This window comes from Symphodus melops (assembly GCF_947650265.1).
Source record: "Symphodus melops genome assembly, chromosome: 6".
Taxonomy (NCBI): Eukaryota; Metazoa; Chordata; class Actinopteri; order Labriformes; family Labridae; genus Symphodus; species Symphodus melops.
In genome coordinates this window covers 28,419,146-28,440,685 of record NC_136696.1, presented here as the reverse complement: position 1 = coordinate 28,440,685, position 21,540 = coordinate 28,419,146, and the positions used below count along the sequence as shown (strand labels likewise).

General features: G+C 48.6%; 2 protein-coding genes across 3 annotated transcripts; both read left to right on the top strand.

The window, feature by feature from the left end:
• Positions 1-2,121: 2,121 nt before the first annotated feature.
• LOC306825911 (mixed lineage kinase domain-like protein) lies at positions 2,122-10,192 on the top strand. Of its 2 annotated transcripts, none has more exons than XM_079346877.1 (11): positions 2,122-2,203; positions 3,506-3,980; positions 4,158-4,256; positions 5,250-5,427; positions 7,490-7,590; positions 7,667-7,802; positions 8,015-8,099; positions 8,215-8,360; positions 8,507-8,556; positions 8,664-8,804; positions 9,590-10,192. In XM_079346877.1, the coding sequence occupies exons 2-11, from the start codon at positions 3,542-3,544 to the stop codon at positions 9,637-9,639; spliced, it is 1,425 nt and encodes a 474-aa protein (XP_079203003.1). In that variant the 5' UTR covers positions 2,122-2,203; positions 3,506-3,541; the 3' UTR covers positions 9,640-10,192. The 2 variants fall into 2 exon arrangements, with proteins under 2 accessions (XP_079203003.1, XP_079203004.1); XM_079346878.1 differs by having other exon boundaries at positions 2,144-2,203; positions 3,536-3,980.
• Positions 10,193-11,192: 1,000 nt separating this feature from the next.
• rfwd3 (ring finger and WD repeat domain 3) lies at positions 11,193-17,782 on the top strand. Its single transcript, XM_079346874.1, has 12 exons — positions 11,193-11,415; positions 12,704-12,981; positions 13,060-13,316; positions 13,468-13,724; positions 13,809-13,900; positions 14,331-14,445; positions 14,531-14,765; positions 14,854-15,004; positions 15,589-15,765; positions 15,865-16,079; positions 16,160-16,374; positions 17,014-17,782. The coding sequence occupies exons 2-12, from the start codon at positions 12,704-12,706 to the stop codon at positions 17,155-17,157; spliced, it is 2,136 nt and encodes a 711-aa protein (XP_079203000.1). The 5' UTR covers positions 11,193-11,415; the 3' UTR covers positions 17,158-17,782.
• The last annotated feature ends 3,758 nt before the right edge of the window (positions 17,783-21,540 follow it).

Here is a 21,540-nt window from a genome sequence, read left to right as displayed (position 1 = left end):
TTCACCGCTGGATCCCTGCAGCTCCTCTTTGTCGGGGGACTGTTCACCACAAAGACCTGCAGCGTGGAGAGGAAACCCTGCTGCAGAGAGTTGATCCAAGATGGCTGATTTAAGGAATGCAACGGTAGGGGTGGAGTTCTTCTTACCTGTTCAGGTTTGACCAGGTACTTTCCTCCTGCTCCGTATCAAAGCTGTTTTTTTGGTTTAGAGAGACTGTGCAGGGCCTTCAAGAAAAATGTAAGATTTTATGTGGCAAAAAATAAAAAAAGCTTGCACCTGGAACACCTCCAGGTTCCTAGCCTATAAAAAGACGGAGGTTTTTGGTTTCTGTCTTTATAGTTCCCATCATGCAGATGTATGTTTAGCACTCATCCCTTGTCCTGCAAACTAACGACCTCTGTATCTTCACAGGTTATCCCCTTTGGCATAAAGCACATCTTCTCCTTATTCAAGACCATCTACTCTATGGCTCAAAATGCAAAGGCCAACAAAGAACACTGCCAAGAAATCGCCAATAAAGTCAGATTGATAGAGAGACTGGTGCTCCATATCCTACAAAGTGATGCTTGTGAAATCTCTGTCTCTGTACAAGTTGCTCTGATGGAACTCTGCAGCACTCTGGAGTCTGTCAAAGAGTGGATGACGAGGTTCAACCAAACTAAACGTCTTACGAGCTTCCTGAAGTCCAGCAGCCATGAGGAGAAGTTCAACAAGCTGGACAAAAAACTCACTGACAACTTCAGTTTGTTGTCTGGGGCTCTTCAGATCGAGCAGCGGGACATGATGAACTGGGTATGCGACACTCTTTCACAAAGGGGACCAGTGAAAAGCAGAGCTCCTACTCCTACATTTACTGCCCCAGATCCAGCATCTCTTCCAACAGCTATGGTGTCTCCCAGCGCTCCTTTGACTCCAATGCCTTCATTTGGACCATCCAATTTCCCATTGGCCTGGAACCCTGGTTTTCTCAGTGGAAATCCTGTCTTAACCAATTCACCTCCCCCGTACCAACAGAGAACCCTGCCCCACATCGGTTTCTCCAACAATGTTCTCTGTGGGTCGGTGAACCAAATCCCAACTATCTCCCCCCAAACAAGCGGTTTTGCTGGCAACATTCATTTTCGTTTGTAAAGCAAGGAGAAGACCCTGATGGTTTAATATTGCAGAAGATTTGAGCACATTTTCTTGCACTAGGATCTTCTTCTTCCCAAACAAGCCTGGGATATTTACTCCGCTCACTTAGAGACTCGAGAAAGATGTTTTTACAAGTCGCTGTATCTGCAGATGTTCAAAGCTTGTAACTTGTGGCTTTAAGTTTCATTTCTTTCCTGGAGACTTGAGTTAAAGCTGCTGAAAACATCAAATAATGTCACAATAATAATAAAAGTGATTCAACAAGATCATAAGAGGGAACGTTTATTGTGAAGTCAATTGTGTTTAGCATGAACTAACTGATCTTTAACAGAGCGACAACGAGCACACATAACACTGTGGGAGGGTCAGTATTTACAGCCAGTGGAGGTTGTAGACCACTTTACTGGGGGGGGGGCAGGCTTTACTGAGGGGGGGCAGGCTTTACTGAGGGGGGGGCAGGCTTTACTGAGGGACACATTCAGCCCAGGACAAATAGACAAAGATGATCTATGGAGAAAATAAAACCACAATATAAGGCATCGGGGGGATAAAAGGGGGGAGTGTAACAGGGGGACTGGTCCCTGTTGACCCCGGCGTAGAACCGCCCACATTTACAGCCACTCATTTGACTTGAAGTCAGAGCCACAGTTCACTGTTTTAAATTATCTTTGACATGTAAGACATGTGTTTAAATGCATTGCCACAATTCACTTTCAATGGAGAAGCTGTACTTATTCTGATAGAAAATCATTCCAACAATCTTATTCTGTCGTCCTACACTGAGCTGTGCAAACGTAAACAGACATAAATGTGTGTGAGAGAGTGATGGTCCCTGAGGTTTACATTGTTGTTTGATCTGCTGCTCTGCTGCTCCGCCCTCTTGAGGTGAGTTATGCTTCTACTTCAAGGTTCAAGGAAGTAAATCAAGGCCGAGGGGAGGGGGGAGGACTGCAGACTGCAGACTGTGAAAGAGGAAGAGGAAGCGATGAGCAGCAGAGGGAGGAGCAGAAGAGAGAGAGAGAAGTCAGTTTCATTTTCACACAGCTGAAACACACGACGTACGTTTCAGGTAAGTGGTCTTCCTCTTTGTCGTTGTCTTTTAGTATCTGCTGACTGAGAGCTTGTCGTGTGTCCTGGTGTGATCAGGAGTGACCACACTGACTGCTCTCTCTGCTACCTTCGAAAAGATTCACTTATCTGTTGGGTTGTATCTGTTTTTAAAGAGAAAGCTCCACCCTGAAGTGTGTGTGTGTGTGTGTGTGTGTGTGTGTGTGTGTGTGTGTGTGTGTGTGTGTGTGTGACAAAGTTGAAAACTGGTTAACACACAGAGGTGAGTTATTCCCTCGGAGCGAGTAAATACTCCTCAGTCGTAATAACCTGAACCTCTGAGATGAGAGACGAGGTTCCTCCATATTTACCTGCACGGCCTCAGTTAAGACAAGTTTCAACAAGCCTGAGATTTGACACCTGATGTAATTATATACAAAAGAAGCAACATAAACTCAGGTGTTTTGGTGTTGTTGAGTCCCGTCCTTTTATTTTTATTTAGCAAAAGAAAAGTATGGGAAGTGGAAAAGTCTCAAATTTCCTGCTTAAATCAAGCAATCAATAAAAACAACCGAAACTCTGAAACTAGAGCTACTCTTCAAATCTTCCGACTTGGGTCTAACTGAGCAAATAAAACAGGAAGTGAGCCACAAATTCAATTCAAACCCAGCTGCCCAGCTACACACTGTGCTGCTTGTATTCTGTGAAAAGGTACAACTCCATGTTAACCCCCTTTAGAGGCCAGACAGAAGACATTACCGTCTCCTGTAACGCTCATCAACCTTTCTTCAGCCTCAGCAAATCATATTTCCTTTTCAGCTCACGACATTCACTTCACTCCTCTCCAATAAACACAGAGCTACAGGACGAGTTAGTCCATTCACACACTGATGGTAGAGGCTGCAGCAGAGTCCATCAGTATTAACTCATCCATTCATACACATTCACACACTGATGGTAGAGGCTGCTGCAGAGTAAAGAGTCCATCAGTATGAACTCATCCATTCATACACATTCACACACTGATGGTAGAGGCTGCAGTGTAAAGCAATAGCCAATGAGAGCGAACAGACTGGGTGGCTTCAGCAACTAGATGTTGATACAACACACCTGAGGATTACTTGAATAAATAATTGGTCGCGACAAGCCTCAAATTAGGCCACGCCCCTCGATGGTCTTGTATGAAGCCAGCCTTAGAGTAACCATCACGTGCATGCACTGGATGGGATCAGCAAAGACACAAGATGTCCTGTATGTTTAGTTCCCCTCCCTGCAGCCTGTTGTGCTCCAGCTTATCTTTAAGTGCTTTGTTATTTCCTCCCAGTGTTTCACAGCTTCCTCCCTGTCTGGACAGCTCGCCATGGATGCTGTAGAGCCCATCCTGTCTCTGGCCTCAAAGATCTACGAGCTGGTGGAGAACGTGAAGGCCAATAAAAAGCGCTGCCGCCGTGTTTCAGAGCGAGTCCGAGCCCTGGAGGATCTGGTGAAGTCCATCAAAGATAGAGACGAGGGTGAAGTGGTGAAGAAAGCTCTCAATGAGCTCTGCATCACTCTGACATCAGCCCAGGAGCTCATCAAGAAATACACGGTGGCCAGCTGGATCAACCGCTTCGTCCACTCTGGCAGCCACGGAGACGAGTTCGACAGCTTGAATGAACGGCTCAATGACGCCTTCCAGATCCTGTCTGGGTCTCTGCAGGTGGAGCAGGGGAACATCCTGCACCAGGTGTTTGAACTGACCGCCAGGGAGAAACAAGACGAGGTGGACAGGAGGGAGGACGACACAGAGCTGAAGAAATGTGAGAAGAACAAGATTTTGACAAAAAGCACAAATCAGAAATCTAAGACTTCTGTTTGATCAATGACTTTGATTATTAATCAACCTCCTCCAGCATTGACTTCACCTGTTAACATTTGTGTGATTAAACACACAAACAAACCGGACTCTGACATCTTGTTTGCTTTGTTGTCTCCAGTGCTCGAGGACTACATGAAGGAACAGAAGGAGAACTTTGAGAAGATGCAGAGAGACTTTGAAGAAGTCAAAATAAATGTGGGAAAGGTCTTGGAGATGTGTAAGTTGGGATGTGAGCTTCAACCTCACCGTAGCTCTAAAGCGACATTACACATCAATACATCATAACTCCAGTGTGTGCTGTGTGAATGTGTGTGTGAGTCCTGACTGTCTCCAGTGAGGGAGAAGCTGGAGTCCTGCTGGCTGTGTTGTTGTCAGAGCTGTGTTTACATGGACGGGACGGCCGGCTCCTCCCCTTGTGTATAAAAGCTGTTTGAGTCAAGAAGAAGAAGAACATACTCACTGATTATTGGATGAAGAGTTTTTACATCATTCTGTGTCAGTTTACATGAAGCTAACTACAGAGCGCTAACATTAGCATGCTAACAATGATACAGAAAACGCAGGTCAACGGAGCTAGCAGATAACTAAAGAGTGCTAACATTAGCATGTTAACGCAACAATGCAGGAAACGCAGGTGATTGAAGCTACCAGCTAACTACAGAGCGCTAACATTAGCATGCTAACGCAACAATGCAGGAAACGCAGGTGATTGAAGCTACCAGCTAACTACAGAGCGCTAACATTAGCATGCTAACGCAACAATGCAGGAAACGCAGGTGATTGAAGTTACCAGCTAACTAAAGAGCGCTAACATTAGCATGCTAACACAAAAATGCAGCTCTTGTGCTAAACTCCTTCATAAGAACTTGAATGAGTTGTGTCGCAGGAGGAGGGCGGAGGCTTGAGTATGGAGGGGGCGTGGCCTAACAGCAGTTTTGTTTTGGTTGCATGCTGGAGCTCAAGAGCGACACCTGCTGGATCGAAAAGTCGACCATTCTTCATTTAAACTTCAGCTGTTTGCTAACAAGTGTTGCTCTTGTTTTTGCTGCCCCCATGTGGCCAAAAATCAGTCCTTGTAGGTTTCTTAGAAAGTTAATAACCTCTTAATTGGAATAATAGCTTGTCAAACATTTAGTCGATATCCTCAAACTTTCACTTCTTACCAAAATCTAAGAATAACTTGTGACTGTGTGTTGTTGTTTTGTACCAGTGAATAAACCCAGCGCCACCGATGTCGTCATCCGAATGATCCCACCAGACGAGATCAAGTATGACTATCCCAAAGAGCCCTTCATGACGACGTCGACCTCGGAGGTTTACACAGGAAAGTACCGCGGCTTCAAGGTGGCCATCAAGAGATACACCGAACCTTTGAACACCAGCCCCAGGTCTGTGACACATCAAAGATCAATATAATAATTATTAAATACAGCACGTCAGTCCTTTGTCAATGTTTTTCTTACCATCGTTGTGCATGCAGAAGTGGAGTCTTGGTGTGCTATTAGAAGGAGCCCTGTCAGGGTGAGGGATCCTTTCTCTGCTCCTCCTCTCAGGTTTCTTCATTTCTCCTGGAAGAGTTCATCTTTGGGGAAAGACGTATTGTTGGTGTGTCTAAAGAAAGATGGTGCATGTTGCATGCTGTAAAGGTTGACGAACTCTAAACATATGGGTTCATTAAAAGCCCATATGTTTAGAGCTGAGCTTAACATCTGAACTAAAACACAAACCAGTTCAGCATGGGAACGTTTATCATCAGGTGCCTGTATGCTTCATCAGAACTGCTTCTTGGATGCTGGACCACTATCCAACAGGGGCGTGTCCAAAGGGGTGGCATGGGCCCCCATTGAAATCCATATAGCGCCCTCTGCTGGTACAATACAATAAAACTCAAATTAAACGCTTTTTGACTGCTGAAGAAATCGACAAACATTGGCGCATATCGTCGATGAAATTAGCCGATAAGGATAGTAGCTTAAAATGCTAATATCGGCCGGTATCAGTTTTACTATTAATCGGTCGGGCTCTACTTACACGTACATGTCTGATATAAGGGAGGGGTGTTTGTGTGTGTGTGTGTGTGTGTGTGTCTAACTGAGGTAGTTCTGGTGGAGGATAGCTTGTGATAGAAACTTGTGTCCATTAATGTTTGTAACTTTCCAGAACTGACACCACGACAGTCGACGCCTCTTCAGGCAGCGATTTGTCCGCTCTGCAGAGGTGAGAAACTCAGCGGGGTTAAGTCATTAAAACGAGCTCCACTTTTACAGCTGCAACATGAACACATCAGCGCATCAACAACTTCAACGTTTTACAGTATTAGAAATGGGCCTGTATGAACAGACCTAAGCTCCTCTTATTCCGAAGTCAAACGACTTGTTATAAGCACGATTCTCGCCCGATCTGGGAGGCGTAGCGGTTCAGAACATACCAACCATGAAAATGGATTTTTGTGTGTGTAAACTTTGTGACACAGTGGTGAAGAAGTCAGAAGTTTAGCTTGACTGCAGGTTTTATTCTGCAGCGCTCTTTGGGGAATGATTCCTCCATGCACCCTCTGGTGACCTCTTTGAACATTGTGACAACCAAAAACACTGGTCTCTTCTAATTACATTTAATATGTTCTTATAGCATTAAACCATAATTTTGTCTTATCATGAACTTTTTCCCAGTTTCTTATATACTGTATATGTGTGCACCCATTTTCTGCCCTTTATCTGGGCCGGGTCGCGGGGGCAGCTGTCTAAGCAGAGACGCTCAGACTTCCCTCATCCCAGACACCTCCTCCAGCTCTTATGATGGGACGACAGCCGAGAGACACGGTCTCTCCAGCGTGTCCAGGGTCGACCCCGAGGCCTCCTCCCTAGGTAGGCGTCCAGGGGGCATCCAGATCAGATACCCGAGCCACCTCATCTGACTCCTCTGGATGTGAAGGAGTAGCAGCTTGACCCCGAGCTCCTCCCCCTATCTCTAAGGGTGCGCCCAGCCACCCTACGGAGGAAGCCCATTTCGGCCGCTTGTATCCAAGATCTCGTTCTTTCGGTCCTGACCCAAAGCTCATGACCATAGGTGAGGGTAGGAACGAAGATCGACCGGTAAATCGAGAGCTTCGCCTTTCGGCTTAGCTCCTTCTTCACCATGACGGACCGATACAGCGACCGCATGACCCAGAAATTCTGTCCTTAAAAGTTCAGGACCTACTGCTGGCAATGTGAACCAGGCTCCTGCTCTGCTCATACAGGGACCGGGCCGCCCTTAGCAAAGGGCCCCGGAGCCCTCAGAGGCTCCTAGGATCATTCGGGTACTCACACTCCCCCACCACGATAAGGCAGCAGTTCAGTGTGTGTGTGTGTGTGTGTGTGTGTGTGTGTTATGTAGTATGTCTAATATGTAATTACATGCTGTAAACGGTTTAATATTCATAACCAAAGAGAACGTCTTCTCCTTCTCCAGTGAAGTGCGCTCTATTTTTGAAAAGGAGGTCGAAAACATGCGGCGGTTTGAGTCCCCTAACATCCTGCGGATGTTTGGTATCTGCAACCAGGACAAGGACGGTGAGTGAGCGGCGTTCAAATCCTCCATGCATGGTGTCTTCGCTTGAATCATCATTAATCTGTGACGTTGTGACAGGGCCAGAGCCTCAGTTCCTCATCATCATGGAGTACTGTGAGAAGGGGAGTCTCCGCCAGGTTCTGGACTCTACCTGCAAACTGTCCTGGGAAAGGAAAGCTCGCATGTGTCTGGACGCAGCACAAGGACTCTACAGGTCAGTCTGTTATTAAAGAGTCCATCTTCTCCTTCTCTGAAACCTGTGGAGTAGCTTTTTTAGCTCTTTATTTATCCGATACTGGTATCAGTAAAATCCCTCATTTCAGCCTCCGTCTGTTTTAGACCTGAGATCCTGATGCCTCAACACTTTTTCCACTGTTTCTTGAGTTTGGCTTTTAAAGTATGATTTATGTTGTTGTTGTTTTTCAGACTGCACCAGACAGAAAGAAAATCAAAGGTTCACGGATGCATCAACAGCAGCAAGTTCCTCGTGGCTGATGGCTACACGGTCAAGGTCTGCTGAACGCAGTGCATGCTGGGATTGCTGATTTGAAGGAGGGATTTAGGGGTTTTGGAGGGAAGCGAATGAAGTCTTCATGTTGACGTCTTTGTGGGTATTTTTTTTCCAGTTGGGAGGTTTTGAACTCACAAAAACTGAGACGTCTCTGAAGAAGAAAGGAACGAGGGACAAAGGGAGCCGGTCGGTTTGCTACTCGTCTCCTGAGATGCTTGAAAACATCAACTACGTCTACAGCAAAATGTGTGAGATGTACAGGTCAGCCAGCAGCCGCCCTGCACGCCTCATTCTTCATTCTTTGTTATCGTTGAGAGACGCTGTTGAGAAAAAGGTTCACAATGAACTACATGTTAGTAACTGAACTGCAGGACTTCAGATGGTCTATGATGTGGGTTGTCTTTCAGTTTTGGGATCGTCCTGTGGGAGGTGGCAACCCGCAAAAAACCTTTTGATGGTGAGTATCTCTATACTGCTTTATAATCATTCCTTCAATGCTAAATGGACTTGAGCTTGTATGTTTCTTTCCTAGTCTTCCGAACCTTCGGTTAATATGTTTTCCAGGTTTGTTGAGTAAGGACATTCATAAGAAAGTGTGCAAAGAGAAGTTTGTGGAGCCGCTCCCTGAAGACTGTCCTGAACCTCTGGGAAATCTGATCAACGCCTGTCGGGCCTACGACAGCTTCAAGAGACCGTCTGCTGGAGGTAAGAAACTAAAAGACAGCGTATCTGCCACAAACATAGATTTGATTTATTCAGGACAAAACTGCTTTTTGAGCCTTTCGATATCGGTGTATTTCTCATATATAAAGATGGAGGGGGGGAAGGGGGGGGCACAGAGGAAAGGGATCTGGTTCGGGACTGACCGTTTGGCTGCATTGCTTCAGGCGTGGACGTTGGGAATCACTCGACTCCCCTCTTGATGGACATGTGTTCTGATTTTCTCCATCCACTCTTGATAACTTACTTTTTCACTGCAGGTTACGCAGCGGTTGACGTAGCCTCAGGGAATGCACCTGATTGGATAAAAGCTCGGCTAGTCCGGGCGGTCTCTGGACTCATTTGCATAGAATAGAGCTGTGGTCTAATCCTCTCAAAACGCACTGCACGACTGCGTCTCCGACTCTCCGTATGAAATGAATAGAAAGTGTTAAGACGCTCTCCGTCGTTGGAAGAGAAACTGTAGTGGCGGGGGGGGGGGGGGGGGGGGGGAGACCTGGATGAGAGAGTTTAGATCAACAGGAGCTTTTATTGGCTGCTTTGGAAGCGAGCAACACAGTTTAAATTTGATTCTAACAGTCACTGGGAGCCAGTGGGAGATGTGCCCTTTCCAGTTAAGACGATAAGAGTGCTTACCTACTACTCAAAGATACTGCATTACTACTGCAGCTTTTTTGTCTTTATTTTTCTAATTTGATGAAGTTGTGATTTGTAGAAAGTGTAAACAATAATAACGATGCATGTGCTGTTGTTGTCTCTGTCTCCTGCAGTGCTGGTGGATAAACTGCGCAGCGTGGTGGAGCAGTTAGAGGAGTACTAAACCTGTCTGTGAGCGACACTCAGGGTCTGTGATCATCCTCAGGAGAAGTCATCACACTGTGTCTGTTATGTGCTGAAAACCACACAAACACAGTTTACACACATTAAAGGCCAAAAGATTGTTTTTATGTTTACTTATATCTATAGACAATATGCAACGGTTTGTATGTGTTGATCAAAACAACAATATTACGTCAGCCTGCAGCATCAAACAGGCTGTAATGACATTTTAACTACCATACTGTACTGTACTGTACCGGCCTACTATTCCCCATGTTTATAGCCAATAAATCAATAAAATAAAAGCTAGTTCTACAACTCTCAGAATACCTCCTTAATGCTTGAAAGGGTTGGGTGACGTTTGTGGGGTGTAATGTGCAATCTCACCACTAGATGCCACTATAGCGTACACACCAGGAGAATATTCTGTCGATTGTTGTGAAGTCATGATGGGAGACCATCATAACCATGTTGACATGTTCAGTCTTTGTTTTGTATTATGGCAATAATATGCAGAACAAAATAATAAACATGTCTTCTTCCTTTACTGAAAATCGTGAGACTGAAATCCTTTTTAATGTTGTAAAAAATTATTAATTTAAATGTTTGTCTTTTGTGTTTATGGACCTTCTTCCTCAACTCTGTTTACTTCTTCTTCTTCTTTTTTTTTTTTACAACAGTATTATCTTGGTCTATGTAAAAAAAAAATCCGTTTCTTATGATATCAGGATAAAAGAAGTCAAGCAGGATAAAAACATGTCCCTGAAATCTGGCTAAAAAGACAAAGTCTTTGTTTGATCAGATCATATAGAAATGCACCTGGTTTAAAAGCAGCATATGGCACGCCACCTGGGGAACAGAAGTCTGCACAGCTTGTGCCATGCACCGGGGGCCAGCTCCATGTACCGGGGGCCAGCTCCATGCACCGGGGGCCAGCTCCATGTACCGGGGGCCAGCTCCATGTACCGGGGGCCAGCTCCATGTACCGGGGGCCGGCTCCATGCACCGGGGGCCGGCTCCATGCACCGGGGGCCAGCTCCATGCACCGGGGGCCAGCTCCATGTACCGGGGGCCAGCTCCATGTACCGGGGGCCAGCTCCATGCACCGGGGGCCGGCTCCATGCACCGGGGGCCAGCTCCATGTACCGGGGGCCAGCTCCATGTACCGGGGGCCGGCTCCATGCACCGCTCATCTGTCATATCAGTACCACTCCAACCTTCCTGCATGTGTCCTTTAATATGTTGCTGTTGTATTTATTGACGTGTCTGCAGCATAGTGATGTCATCATTACATTTTAATTAACGTTTGTATTGACACAGTTATTGGTGCGTTACAAATAGGCCTACTTGTGATTCATCACCAAAAAGAAAAAGATAAAACACATGGCATGATCATTTTTAACTTCGCTTTAATAAGGGGAGCAAATGAAGGACCTTCCTCACTCTGATAGACTCGCATGACGCATGAGGTGTCCTTGGTGGTTTTTAAAAGGCGCCCATAAATAAAATGTATTATTATTATTAATATTATTACATGCGATCCATCCTCCCAACAAACGATCTTCGACTGTGACGTCACGGTAGGATTTGGGGCGGGCAGAGTAAACTGGCGCCGGGAGATTCGAGCCTGGACCCGGGTCCTCCAGACTGCCATACGTAACCCCGCACACCCACCACAACCGGAGGCCGTTTCATGTGAATGTTTGTAGCCATGTTGTTACCTGGTTTCACCGTCCGGAGCGGGATCATCAGCCGGTAAACCACCGCTTCCATCCCGGTAAGTTTGACAGCGCGCGCGCCTCTTGTTGCTATAGTTCCTCCTGCAGCTCGAGCTACGTTGCTTAGCTAACAAGCTAGCTGTGCTAACGAGCTAAAGGCTCATTTACGGCATTTAATTACAACTTTAGCTAATATCAACGCGAGATCAACATCTCTGACCTTTTATTAATAATCAATTCAACTAATTAAATTACATGTAAGGGCGACACGACGTTACCAATTCTGTTAGCAACAGAGTCGCTGGTTAGAGGGGGAAAACAGAAAAAAAACGCCAAATCATAACATATTTGTGCCTATATTTTTATGCAAGTGTGTGCTGCTTTTAATGTATTCAAACGTCATATATGTTTAAATACATCTTATGCAGTTAAATTACAAATAGCTCGGTTGTTGCCTGGAGGCCTCGTTTGCGTCCTCGGTCTCGAGTTCGGTTTATATCCGAAGAACGCGTCACCTGGATCCGTGGGTAAAAAACGGCTAATTTAGACCATCACAGGTAGCCGGCACATTCACACATAGAAACCAGGTGTTAAAACAGCAGCATGAACACGGGCTTCATGTGCAAAGACAATAAGAACAACTTTGAAAGTCACGTTTTTGTCCCACAGAATCTCCTCTATCCTCATGTTTTTACCTTTCTCTAATACTTCCCAGCTTTAATTTTTTTATAGAGCTGGCTCTTAGGAAAAATGCACAACAATTCCAAAGTAAAATTCAGATAAAAGCCTTTCCTGTTTTAAGGCCTATTAACATTAAAATAAGAGAAATCTAAAGGAGAAACAGAGCAGGAATAAGAATGACATAATGAATTAGTTTCACATTAGAACAATAAAACATGACAGGACATGTTAAAGTGCTTGAGGCAACCTGACAGCTGCAAACGGTTTACTCTCATTTACTCTCCTTTATTTTAAAATTAAAAGGCCTCGTTCATATTGGACCTCCAAATCCAGATTGTATGGAGTTAGTTTATTTTTTTTGCCGGTCTGAACACAAAAAGCCACGTGAGTCTTCTGCGTCACTCACAACGCGACACCATCAACAATAACAACGATGGCGTAGATCTGGCGAGCTGGTCGTTAATTCAAGGCACATTATAAGAAATTGGTCGGTCAGTGGAAGAAAACGGTAAGTTACGCTGCCCTGTGATTGGTCTGCTGGATCCTCTACAGGCATGCTGCGTGCACTCTGGTGTCAGATGATTGGCTGCAGAAAACAAAGCAGTTAGTCAAATCTACGTGCCGATGTATGAAACAAAGTGTAAGTCGTGTTCTGTGCGGGGACAGATGGAGGCCATGGAGGTCGACTCCCCCGTGGAGCTGCAGAGAGGAGGAGGTCAGCAGCCAGTGGTCGCAGCAGCCGAGGACGCCAACGTGCCTTACGTCATCACGGACTCTGGCAGCAGCACAGAGGTGGACGAGGACGACGATGAAGAGGGCGGCGGTGGACCGCCTGCAGGTGCTCCGCTCCGGCTTCCTGCCACCTGGGCGTTCAGTCAGAGAGCGGTGGGCGGAGCTGCAGCCACGTCGTCGGCTCAGGGTGCGCCTATACGGAGGAGGCTCAGGTAGTTTAAATGTTTGGTTGTGTTTGATCAGGGAGGTGACGCGCTCCCTCTCGGTGTTAAAGCTGCGCGCTCCTTCAGGCAGGGCCTCCGGGTGCACTACCCCAGCCAGACTGCAGCGCCCTCCAGAGGCTTTCCAGACTTCCTGCTCCGAGTGCCTGCCGCCACTGTGGCTGAAGCGGAGTCTGACAGCACCACCGAGCTCAGCGAGTCTGACGAGGAAGAGGGGGCCGAGCGGGCTGAAGCAGGAGCGCCCGCTGCTGCTGCAGAGCCGGCAAACCCTGGACCACCTGCGAGTCCTCGCAACACGCAGCCACACGCAGACGCCTCGACCACCGGTGAGTCTGACTTCTTTAAGATGCTCGTTTACATCCAGGTGAGAGAGAGCGAGGAGAGCAGGACTACAGCTGACTTCTGTACTAACAGAGTGCTGCAGTCGCCCCCTGCTGGTCACATTTTGACATGCATGTCTTTCTGTCCCCTGTTCAGATTCTGGTCCAGCTGCAGGGACTGAGAGGACAGAAGCTTCACATCAGAACGTTCAGGTGCCGTCTGTGGCCTCGGCGTCCGTCCAGCCGTCTCTAACGGAGGAGTTGGGCGAGGGCGACACCTGCTCCATCTGCTTCGAGGCGTGGACGACGGCGGGCGACCACAGACTGTCCGCGCTGCGCTGCGGACACGTCTTCGGCTTCACCTGCATCCAGCGCTGGCTGAAGGCTCAGGGCCCGGCAGGGAAGTGTCCCCAGGTCGGTGAAGAGGCGGAGCTACGCGTGCACTTTCCTCGTGTCGTTTCCTGCGTCTCACGCCTCCTCTTTGTTGTTTCTCTTCAGTGCAACAAGAAAGCGAAGCGCTCGGACGTCTTCCTGCTTTACACGCCGAAGCTGAGAGCGCTCGACAACTCGGAGCAGGAGAGCTTAAAGAAGTGAGTCCTGCAGGGCCTGATCACCACGTTTCCTGTGTGATCGGGGGAGGGGGGGGGCAGATCGTTGCCATGGTGATTTTGGATGCCGCCAGGTGCAGAGGAAGTGGCTCTGAAATGTCTGACCTCGCCACAACCACACAACCGTGATGTCACACGACTGTCGACAGACCTGATGATGCAACGACCTTCAACTGTGAACAAACAGTCCACTAAGAACGGAGCCAGCTTTTTGATTGACAGGCACTGAGGGGGGCGGGACAACCATCACACCCGACGAATGTAACGTACTTAAGGAGGTGTGTGTGTGTGTGTGTGTGTGTGTGTGTGTGTGTGTGTGTGTGTGTGTGTGTGTGTGTGTGTGTGTGTGTGTGTGTGTGTGTGTGTGTGTGTGTGTGTGTGTGTGTGTGTGTGTGTGTGTGTGTGTGTGTAGGTCCCTGGAGCAGGAGCAGTCTCTGAGGAGAAAAGCTGAACTGGAGTCGGCTCAGTACAAACTCAAACTTCAGGTCGTCACCAACCAGTACGGACAGGCGCAGCAGGAGCTGCAGGTACGAGACGAGACGCGCCGTCAGGAGACGAGACTTTAGATGCGTCCTGCTTACACTTGTCCCTCCTCTCTCGCCGTCTGTGCAGGAGCTGAGGGCTCTGATGGCGAAGGCCGGTAGGAGCTCCCACGCCTCGTCCTCGGCGTCGTCCTCGCTCGTCCTCAGTCAGTCCCAGCGGGCGGACGGCCTCAGGACGGGTCAGTACGGCTTCTCCAAGGCGGTGCTGGTGTCTCAGGCGGGAGGATCCAGAGTGTTGTCCTACTGTGAACCTCTGAGCTGCCTGCTCGCCTCGCAGGTCTCCCAGCACGCCACGCTGGTGCCCGGTGAGGCCCCGCCCCTTCTCCACTGTGTGTCCCAGCAGCTGGCGGGTTTGTCTTTGCGTCTCTTACGTCCTGTTTGCGTGTCGTCCAGGTTACGGCGTGAAGAAGGTGAGCGTGGTGAACATGAAGGCGAGTCAGTACGTCCCCATCCACAGCAAACAGATCCGAGGTCTCTGCTTCAACCGGCAGAACGACAGTCTGCTGCTGTCTGCTGCTCTAGACCACACTATCAAACTGACCAGGTACACACACACACACACACACACACACACACACACACACACACACACACACACACACACACACACACACACACACACACACACACACACACACACACACACACACACCATCAAACTGACCAGGTACACACACACACACACACACACACACACACACACACACACACACACACACACACACCATCAAACTGACCAGGTACACACACACACACACACACACACACACACACACACACACCATCAAACTGACCAGGTACACACACACACACACACACACACACACCATCAAACTGACCAGGTACACACACACACACACACACACACACACACACACAGGTACACACACACACACACACAGGTACACCACACACACACACACACACACACACACACACACACACACACACACACGTTTTAAAGCAGCTATAATTCATCTTTTCACTGAGACACTAAAATGAAAAAAAAATGGTGTGTGTGTGTGTGTGTGTGTGTGTGTACCTGTGTGTGTGTGTGTGTGTGTACCTGTGTGTGTGTGTGTGTACCTGTGTGTGTGTGTGTGTGTGTGTGTGTGTGTGTGTGTGCAGTCTGCTGACCAACACGGTGGTTCAGACGTATAACGCCGGTCGTCCCGTGTGGAGCTGCTGTTGGTGTTTAGACAACAGTAACTACGTCTACGCCGGTCTGATCAACGGCTCGGTGCTCGTCTACGACACCAGAGACACCAGCACGCACGTGCAGGAGCTGCAGCCAGTGCGCCCACGGTAACACACACACACACACACACACACACACACACACACACACACACACGGGTTGTGAATCATGGCGTCCTAACCCGTTTGACCGCCTGATGTGTCCAGCTGTCCCGTGGTGTCTCTGTGCTACGTCCCGCGGGCCGCCTCCAGCTCCTTCCCGTGCGGCGGGCTGATCGCCGGCTCTCTGGAGGGGGCGTGTTTCTGGGAGCAGGTCAACGAGACCACGTACAGGCCGCACGTCCTGCCGCTGGAGGCGTCCGGCTGCACCGACATCCAGGTGGAGACGGAGAGCAGACACTGCCTGGTCACCTACAGGCCAGGTGAGACTCGGACTCAGGCGTCGGGTCAGCGAGGCCGCTCGGTTCTGTTCTGTAAACGGGTCACGTCTTCTCTCCCGCAGGACGCTCCAACCCGTCTCTGCGCTGCGTCTTGATGGCGCTGGAGCGCACGCCGCAGCAGGACTCGAGCCAGCTGCCCAGCTGCTCCTGCTCGCCGGTGCAGACCTTCAGCGCCGGCCCGTCCTGCAAGCTGCTCACCAAGAACGCCGTGTTCAAGAGACCGGACGGAACCGGGACGCTGGTGTGTGCCGGGGACGAAGCCTCCAACTCCACCATCGTGAGTCACGCACAGGAAGTCTTTTATTTTGAAGGAGAAAGCTGCTGACTCTGACGTAACATGAAAACTCTTTCCTCTTCCTCTTGCCTCCTCCTCCTCTTCCTCTCTCTCTTCCTCATCTCTCTCTCTCTCCTCCTCCTCTCTCTTCCTCCTCTTCCTCTCTCTCCTCCTCTCTCTTCTTCCTCATCCTCTCTCCTCTTGCCCCTCTTCCTCTTCCTCCTCTCTCTCTTCCTTCTCCTCTTCCTCCTCCTCTTCCTCTCTCTTCTTCCTCCTCCTCCTCTCTCTCCTCTTCCTCCTCTCTCTCCCTCCTTCTTCTTCCTCTTGCCTCCTCCCCCTCTTCCTCCTCCTCTCTCTCTTCCTTCTCCTCTTCCTCCTCCTCTTCCTCTCTCTTCTTCCTCCTCCTCCTCTCTCTCCCTCCTCCTCCTTCTTCTTCCTCTTGCCTCCTCCTCTTCCTCTTTCTTCCTCCTCCTCCTTCTTCTTCTTCCTCCTCCTCCTTCTTCCTCTTCCTCCTCCTCCTCTTCCTCATCTCTCTCTCTCTCCTCTTGCCTCCTCCTTCTCTCTCTCTCCTCTTCCTTCTCTTGCTTCTTCCTCCTCCTCCTCTTGCCCCTCCTCTCTCTTCTCCCTCCTCCTCCTCCTCAGGTGTGGGATGCAGGTAGCGGCTCCATGCTGCAGAAGCTCCCTGCAGATTTGCCCGTGTTGGACATCAGTCCGTTCTCGGTGAACGGCGAGCACTACCTGGCGTCGCTCACGGAGAAGATGCTGAAGCTCTACAAGTGGGAGTGAGCGACAAAGACTTGACTCTCTCTCTTTCTCTCTCTCTCTCTCTGCCGTCTGAGAGCTCGAGGAGAGAGAGAGAAATCAATGCTGCTCAACTATCGCATCAGAAACGCAAAAAAAGAGGAGTGATGCTTGAAGAACCGTTTTTTTTATTCCAATTTTTTTTGGGGGCCTTAATTGGACGGCTGAAGAGAGAGAGACAGGAAGTGTCGGGAGGAGAGAGAGACAGGAAGTGTCGGGAGGAGAGAGAGAAGCAAAGGGCCCAAGTCAGAGTGGGACCCTGAGGACTCTGCAGCCTGCACACGTGTGGCGTGGAACATAACCACCAAGTTTGTGACACTGCACGTGACGCCAAACCAGCCGGAGGCGAGCGCCGTTCCCCTGCTGAGGACGCCGTTTTGTCCCAGACGTTTTCGTCACATCTGGATTCAAAGCCGCCAGACTCGTCTGCTCGCTCATTTATCGCCTGTCACTCAAATGTTTTACCGATCCAAATTTTAAAAGGTACAAAAAATGACGACAACACAAAGAAAGCAGCTTTTTTTTTTCTTTCAAAAGTTTCTTCGAGTCGAGAGCTCTGCAGCAGAACGGACAGAAAGTGATCAAAACCGTAAAAAAAAAGAAGTAGAAAGACGCTGTTGACGTCCGCGGCGCTCTTTTCCATGTTTGATTATTTCCTGTCAGTTTGGTAGCCACGCCCTCCTCGCTCCGATCAGGAAGTAAACGAGCTCAGACATCAAACATGGAGTGAAGAGAAACGGAGCGTCAGTAAAATGAAACTTCAGATCAAAGCCCATCATGATTGGAGGTCCAGCCTGTTGTTTGACACATAGATGCTGCTCTCAGAGGTCAGAGGTCACGACGCATTCAGGGGGTTCAGTAATTCACAGATCCAAAGTCTTTTCTGTGCGCTGGAGTTTGTTGGCTTTCAGAACCGTGTTTTAATTTATTTCACTTTGATTCATTTTAACGTCCCCGCCCTCTGAAACATCAAGTGCCAAAACGAAGCCTCTGTACTGTCCGTGTGTTTCTCTCTCCTTGTTCTCTTTCTCAAGGAACTTGTATATAAGTGTATATTTTCTACCAGCGGTTTGTGTACGACCTCAAAGTTAATAAAAATGTTATTTTAGCTAAACGCTGCTCCTGTCGACTCTTCTGTGTGTGTGTGTGTGTGTGTGTGTGTGTGTGTGTGTGTGTGTGTGTGAGAGAAATGAAGCGTAAACATCTTTAATACAAAATGTGTTTGGACTGTCCAGAGAGAACTCGCGTCATGCACAGGGAGAACATGCAGACTGCAGGGATTCAAACCAGCAACCTCCTCGCTGGGAGGGGAGGAGCTAAACTCTGCAGCACCAGGAAGCAGACGGGGATTTAAGAGCATGAAGACAAACACGCAGAATAAAAAACGCGTTTGTGATTTCACAATAAAGCTGCAAAGATTACTTCAAGTTAAAAAAAAGTAGAGCTCGACTGATTAGAGATTGATTATTGGGATCAACCCAATAATCATATTTATACATTAATCTCTGTAGATTTTAAACGCATTTAAGAAAGATATCGGCTTTATATTGATCATCGCCCCACTTTGACTTGAGCTTTTTAAAGGCTGTTGCCATGTGACATAAAGCGATCAGGCTGTGAGGGTTTTCTTGGCTGGCTGAGACGAAACTGATCTGAGTTTTATTCTCCACAGGTCGACCTTTATTTTGAAATTTACAACAATAAAGTGAAGTGCTTTAATCCCAAATTGTCTACATTGTTTTTGGTATTTTCGCTCTATTCCTAACATTTCACCCTTTTTTTTTAATCTATACTGTATTTAGACTTTATATTTCTACATTTCTACTTTTTTCCCTTTTAAGAAATAATTGAGACGACAGTCTTCCTGCCATCATGACGTGTTTTTTTTCTAATGAATGGGACTGAATTAAAACGTTGTTTGAACGTGTTTATAGTTATTCATTGAGTACTTTCAATCATTAATTAATAAGGAGCACGGGAGAAACCCGTCTCCATGGTGATTGGATGACTCACAGCGTGAATCTACACGCGCTCATTAATTATTCATGAGAGAGAAAAAGAATCCGTCTGCAACTTTACTCCGAGTTCCCATATTTCCGACAGCTCGTGAACGCAGCAGCAGCAGCAGCAGGCTGACTGGCTCCGTGAAGATGGCGGACTGTATACGTGTTCCTCTGCTCCTGCTTCTGATCTGCATCCTGTCGTCTTTGCAGCCAATTCAGGGAGATATTAACGTCGTCTCTAAACTCGCTGGGAGACCCGACAACCCGCCGAACCTGACCGGAGGTCTGGGGCCGGCTGCGGTGAACCCCGGAGCCGCAGAGAGGAGCCTGGGGCCCGGGGCCTCGCTTCCGCGGCGCCGCTCTACCGGCTGGAAGCTGTCTGAGGAGTCGGTGTGTCGGGACGACCTGACCCGGCTGTGCCCCAAACACACCTGGAACAACAACCTGGCGGTGCTGGAGTGTCTCCAGGACAGGAAAGAGGTAAAATAAAAGAAGCGGGATTTATTTACCCCAGTTTGATAAACGTTAAAGCTAACGTTAGCTACCGAAGCTAACCAGCCGTTAGCCGTCACGTCACGCGAAATCCCGCTTTAAAAAACCCTGTTTTTACCCTTTAACGTGTTTCATTAAACATAAGAAGCGTTTCAGAACATATTCTCCAACAGAACCCGGGTCACACCGGTCCAGTCTTCAGTTCGGCACCATGCACACCTGTTTGACTTCGTCACCAGCAACATCACAACCCGAAAACACCCGAAAACACCCGAAAAGTCATGAAATAATCTATAAGATAAAAAGTCCTGAGCTGAAAGAATGAAATGCTTAAAGTGGGACAACATATAATGAATGTTTCCACCACATGGAGGCTGTTTTAATAACCTTCTTTTATTCTATTTGTCCAGCTGTCTTCAGTGTTTTTACATCTTTTGACTCTTTGTGTTTCTGCTGCTTCTTCGGGATGTTTGCAGGTTTTTCTGGCTTGTCGAGCTGGAGAGATAAGAATCAGTTTAACAGCCTTTAAAAACAAAGCACACACATGACATGCCTGTCAGTCTTTAGCTAACAGTCATTCAACCTGCTCTGTGTGAACACATCATGTTTATCCCCCTGTGACCTGGACCGGTCCGCTCCCCTGCTCTGCTTTAAGACGTCTCTTGCAGGACACGGGGGTGTCCAGGTGTCCATGAGGTGACCCGGGCTGTCCGTGCCTCGGCGTGGTCAACAAGCCTCGGCTCACGTTCTGCTTCCCACCGTTAAAAAGGAAAAGCAAATGTTTGGCACGCCTACGACGCCCGGTGGGAGTGACGTTAGAGCTGGGAACAGCAGGCACACACACACACACACACACACACACACACACACACACACACACACACACACACACACACACACACACACACACACACACACACACACACACACACACACACACACACACACACACACACACACACACACACACACACACACACACGCACGCACGCCTCTTCACCTGGAGGGAGTGAAAGCAGCGCCCCGAACAGCACGCGCACACACACAGCCGTCAAATCACAACGCTCAGTCTGCCAGGATTCAGTAAAGATGGCGTTGTGGCGTTCTGAATGACGCAGAGGAGGCACACGCGGCCGATAACTCAAAGCTGCAGAAACATCGTCCCGGCTCGGTGGCGTGTCACATGATCACTTCAGTCCCATGTGAACGACCTCGCCGTCTCTTCGTCTCTCGCTTCACCCGTCCCCCCGGTAATTACGGTGTTTGGTGTAATTTCAGGCCGCGGCGCTCTAACAGGCGTGTGTGTGTTCCACCTGCTCTCTGATCTTTAATGAGAGGCGGGCGGGACAGGTGGAAAGTGTCCTTTCTCCTGGGAAAGGTCGGCGGTGGCGTCCCACACGGCCCCGGCTGGCGGTGGCGTCCCACACGGCCCCGGGTGGCGGCGGCGGCACCTCGATGAGCAGGAGTCACTGAGGTTTCAGGGCGGCTGGAGGTCGTCTCCTCTCCTGGACAAACGCACCTTTGGTGGTCGGCGGAGATCTCTTTCACGTCCATGAACTCCACGCCATTTAGTGGAAAAGTGGGCGTGTACTCGGCGTGCAAGTTGGGAAGAAAAAAAAAACGAAATCGGCAAAGTTGCTGACCAATCGATCCAAATCGATTTGAAGTTGAATCCCAGCCTCACGTGAGGCGTCTTCCCGTGGAGACGTAAAGCGAGCGTGCAGAAGGCGTTTACGTCGAGCGGATGAGATCTGACTTACCGTGTGTTTTTGTCGGTTGGCGGTGGAGCTTGTGACCCGGAGGTCAGCGGGTTCCTGCAGTGACCTTTAGGCTCACTCAGGTGCGTCCTGTCTGCTGTGGGGCTGGGAGGCGG

What these genes read in the sequence shown, in the direction of transcription:
- LOC306825911 (XM_079346877.1), top strand. Translation starts at nt 3,542, where the DNA reads ATGGATGCTGTAGAGCCCATCCTGTCTCTGGCCTCAAAGATCTACGAG. An exon ending in CGACACAGAGCTGAAGAAAT is followed by an intron (nt 3,981 to 4,157) that starts GTGAGAAGAACA and finishes TGTTGTCTCCAG; the next exon opens with TGCTCGAGGACTACATGAAG. An exon ending in AAAATGTGTGAGATGTACAG is followed by an intron (nt 8,361 to 8,506) that starts GTCAGCCAGCAG and finishes GTTGTCTTTCAG; the next exon opens with TTTTGGGATCGTCCTGTGGG.
- rfwd3 (XM_079346874.1), top strand. Translation starts at nt 12,704, where the DNA reads ATGGAGGCCATGGAGGTCGACTCCCCCGTGGAGCTGCAGAGAGGAGGA. An exon ending in CACACTATCAAACTGACCAG is followed by an intron (nt 15,005 to 15,588) that starts GTACACACACAC and finishes GTGTGTGTGCAG; the next exon opens with TCTGCTGACCAACACGGTGG. An exon ending in CTGCAGCCAGTGCGCCCACG is followed by an intron (nt 15,766 to 15,864) that starts GTAACACACACA and finishes TGATGTGTCCAG; the next exon opens with CTGTCCCGTGGTGTCTCTGT.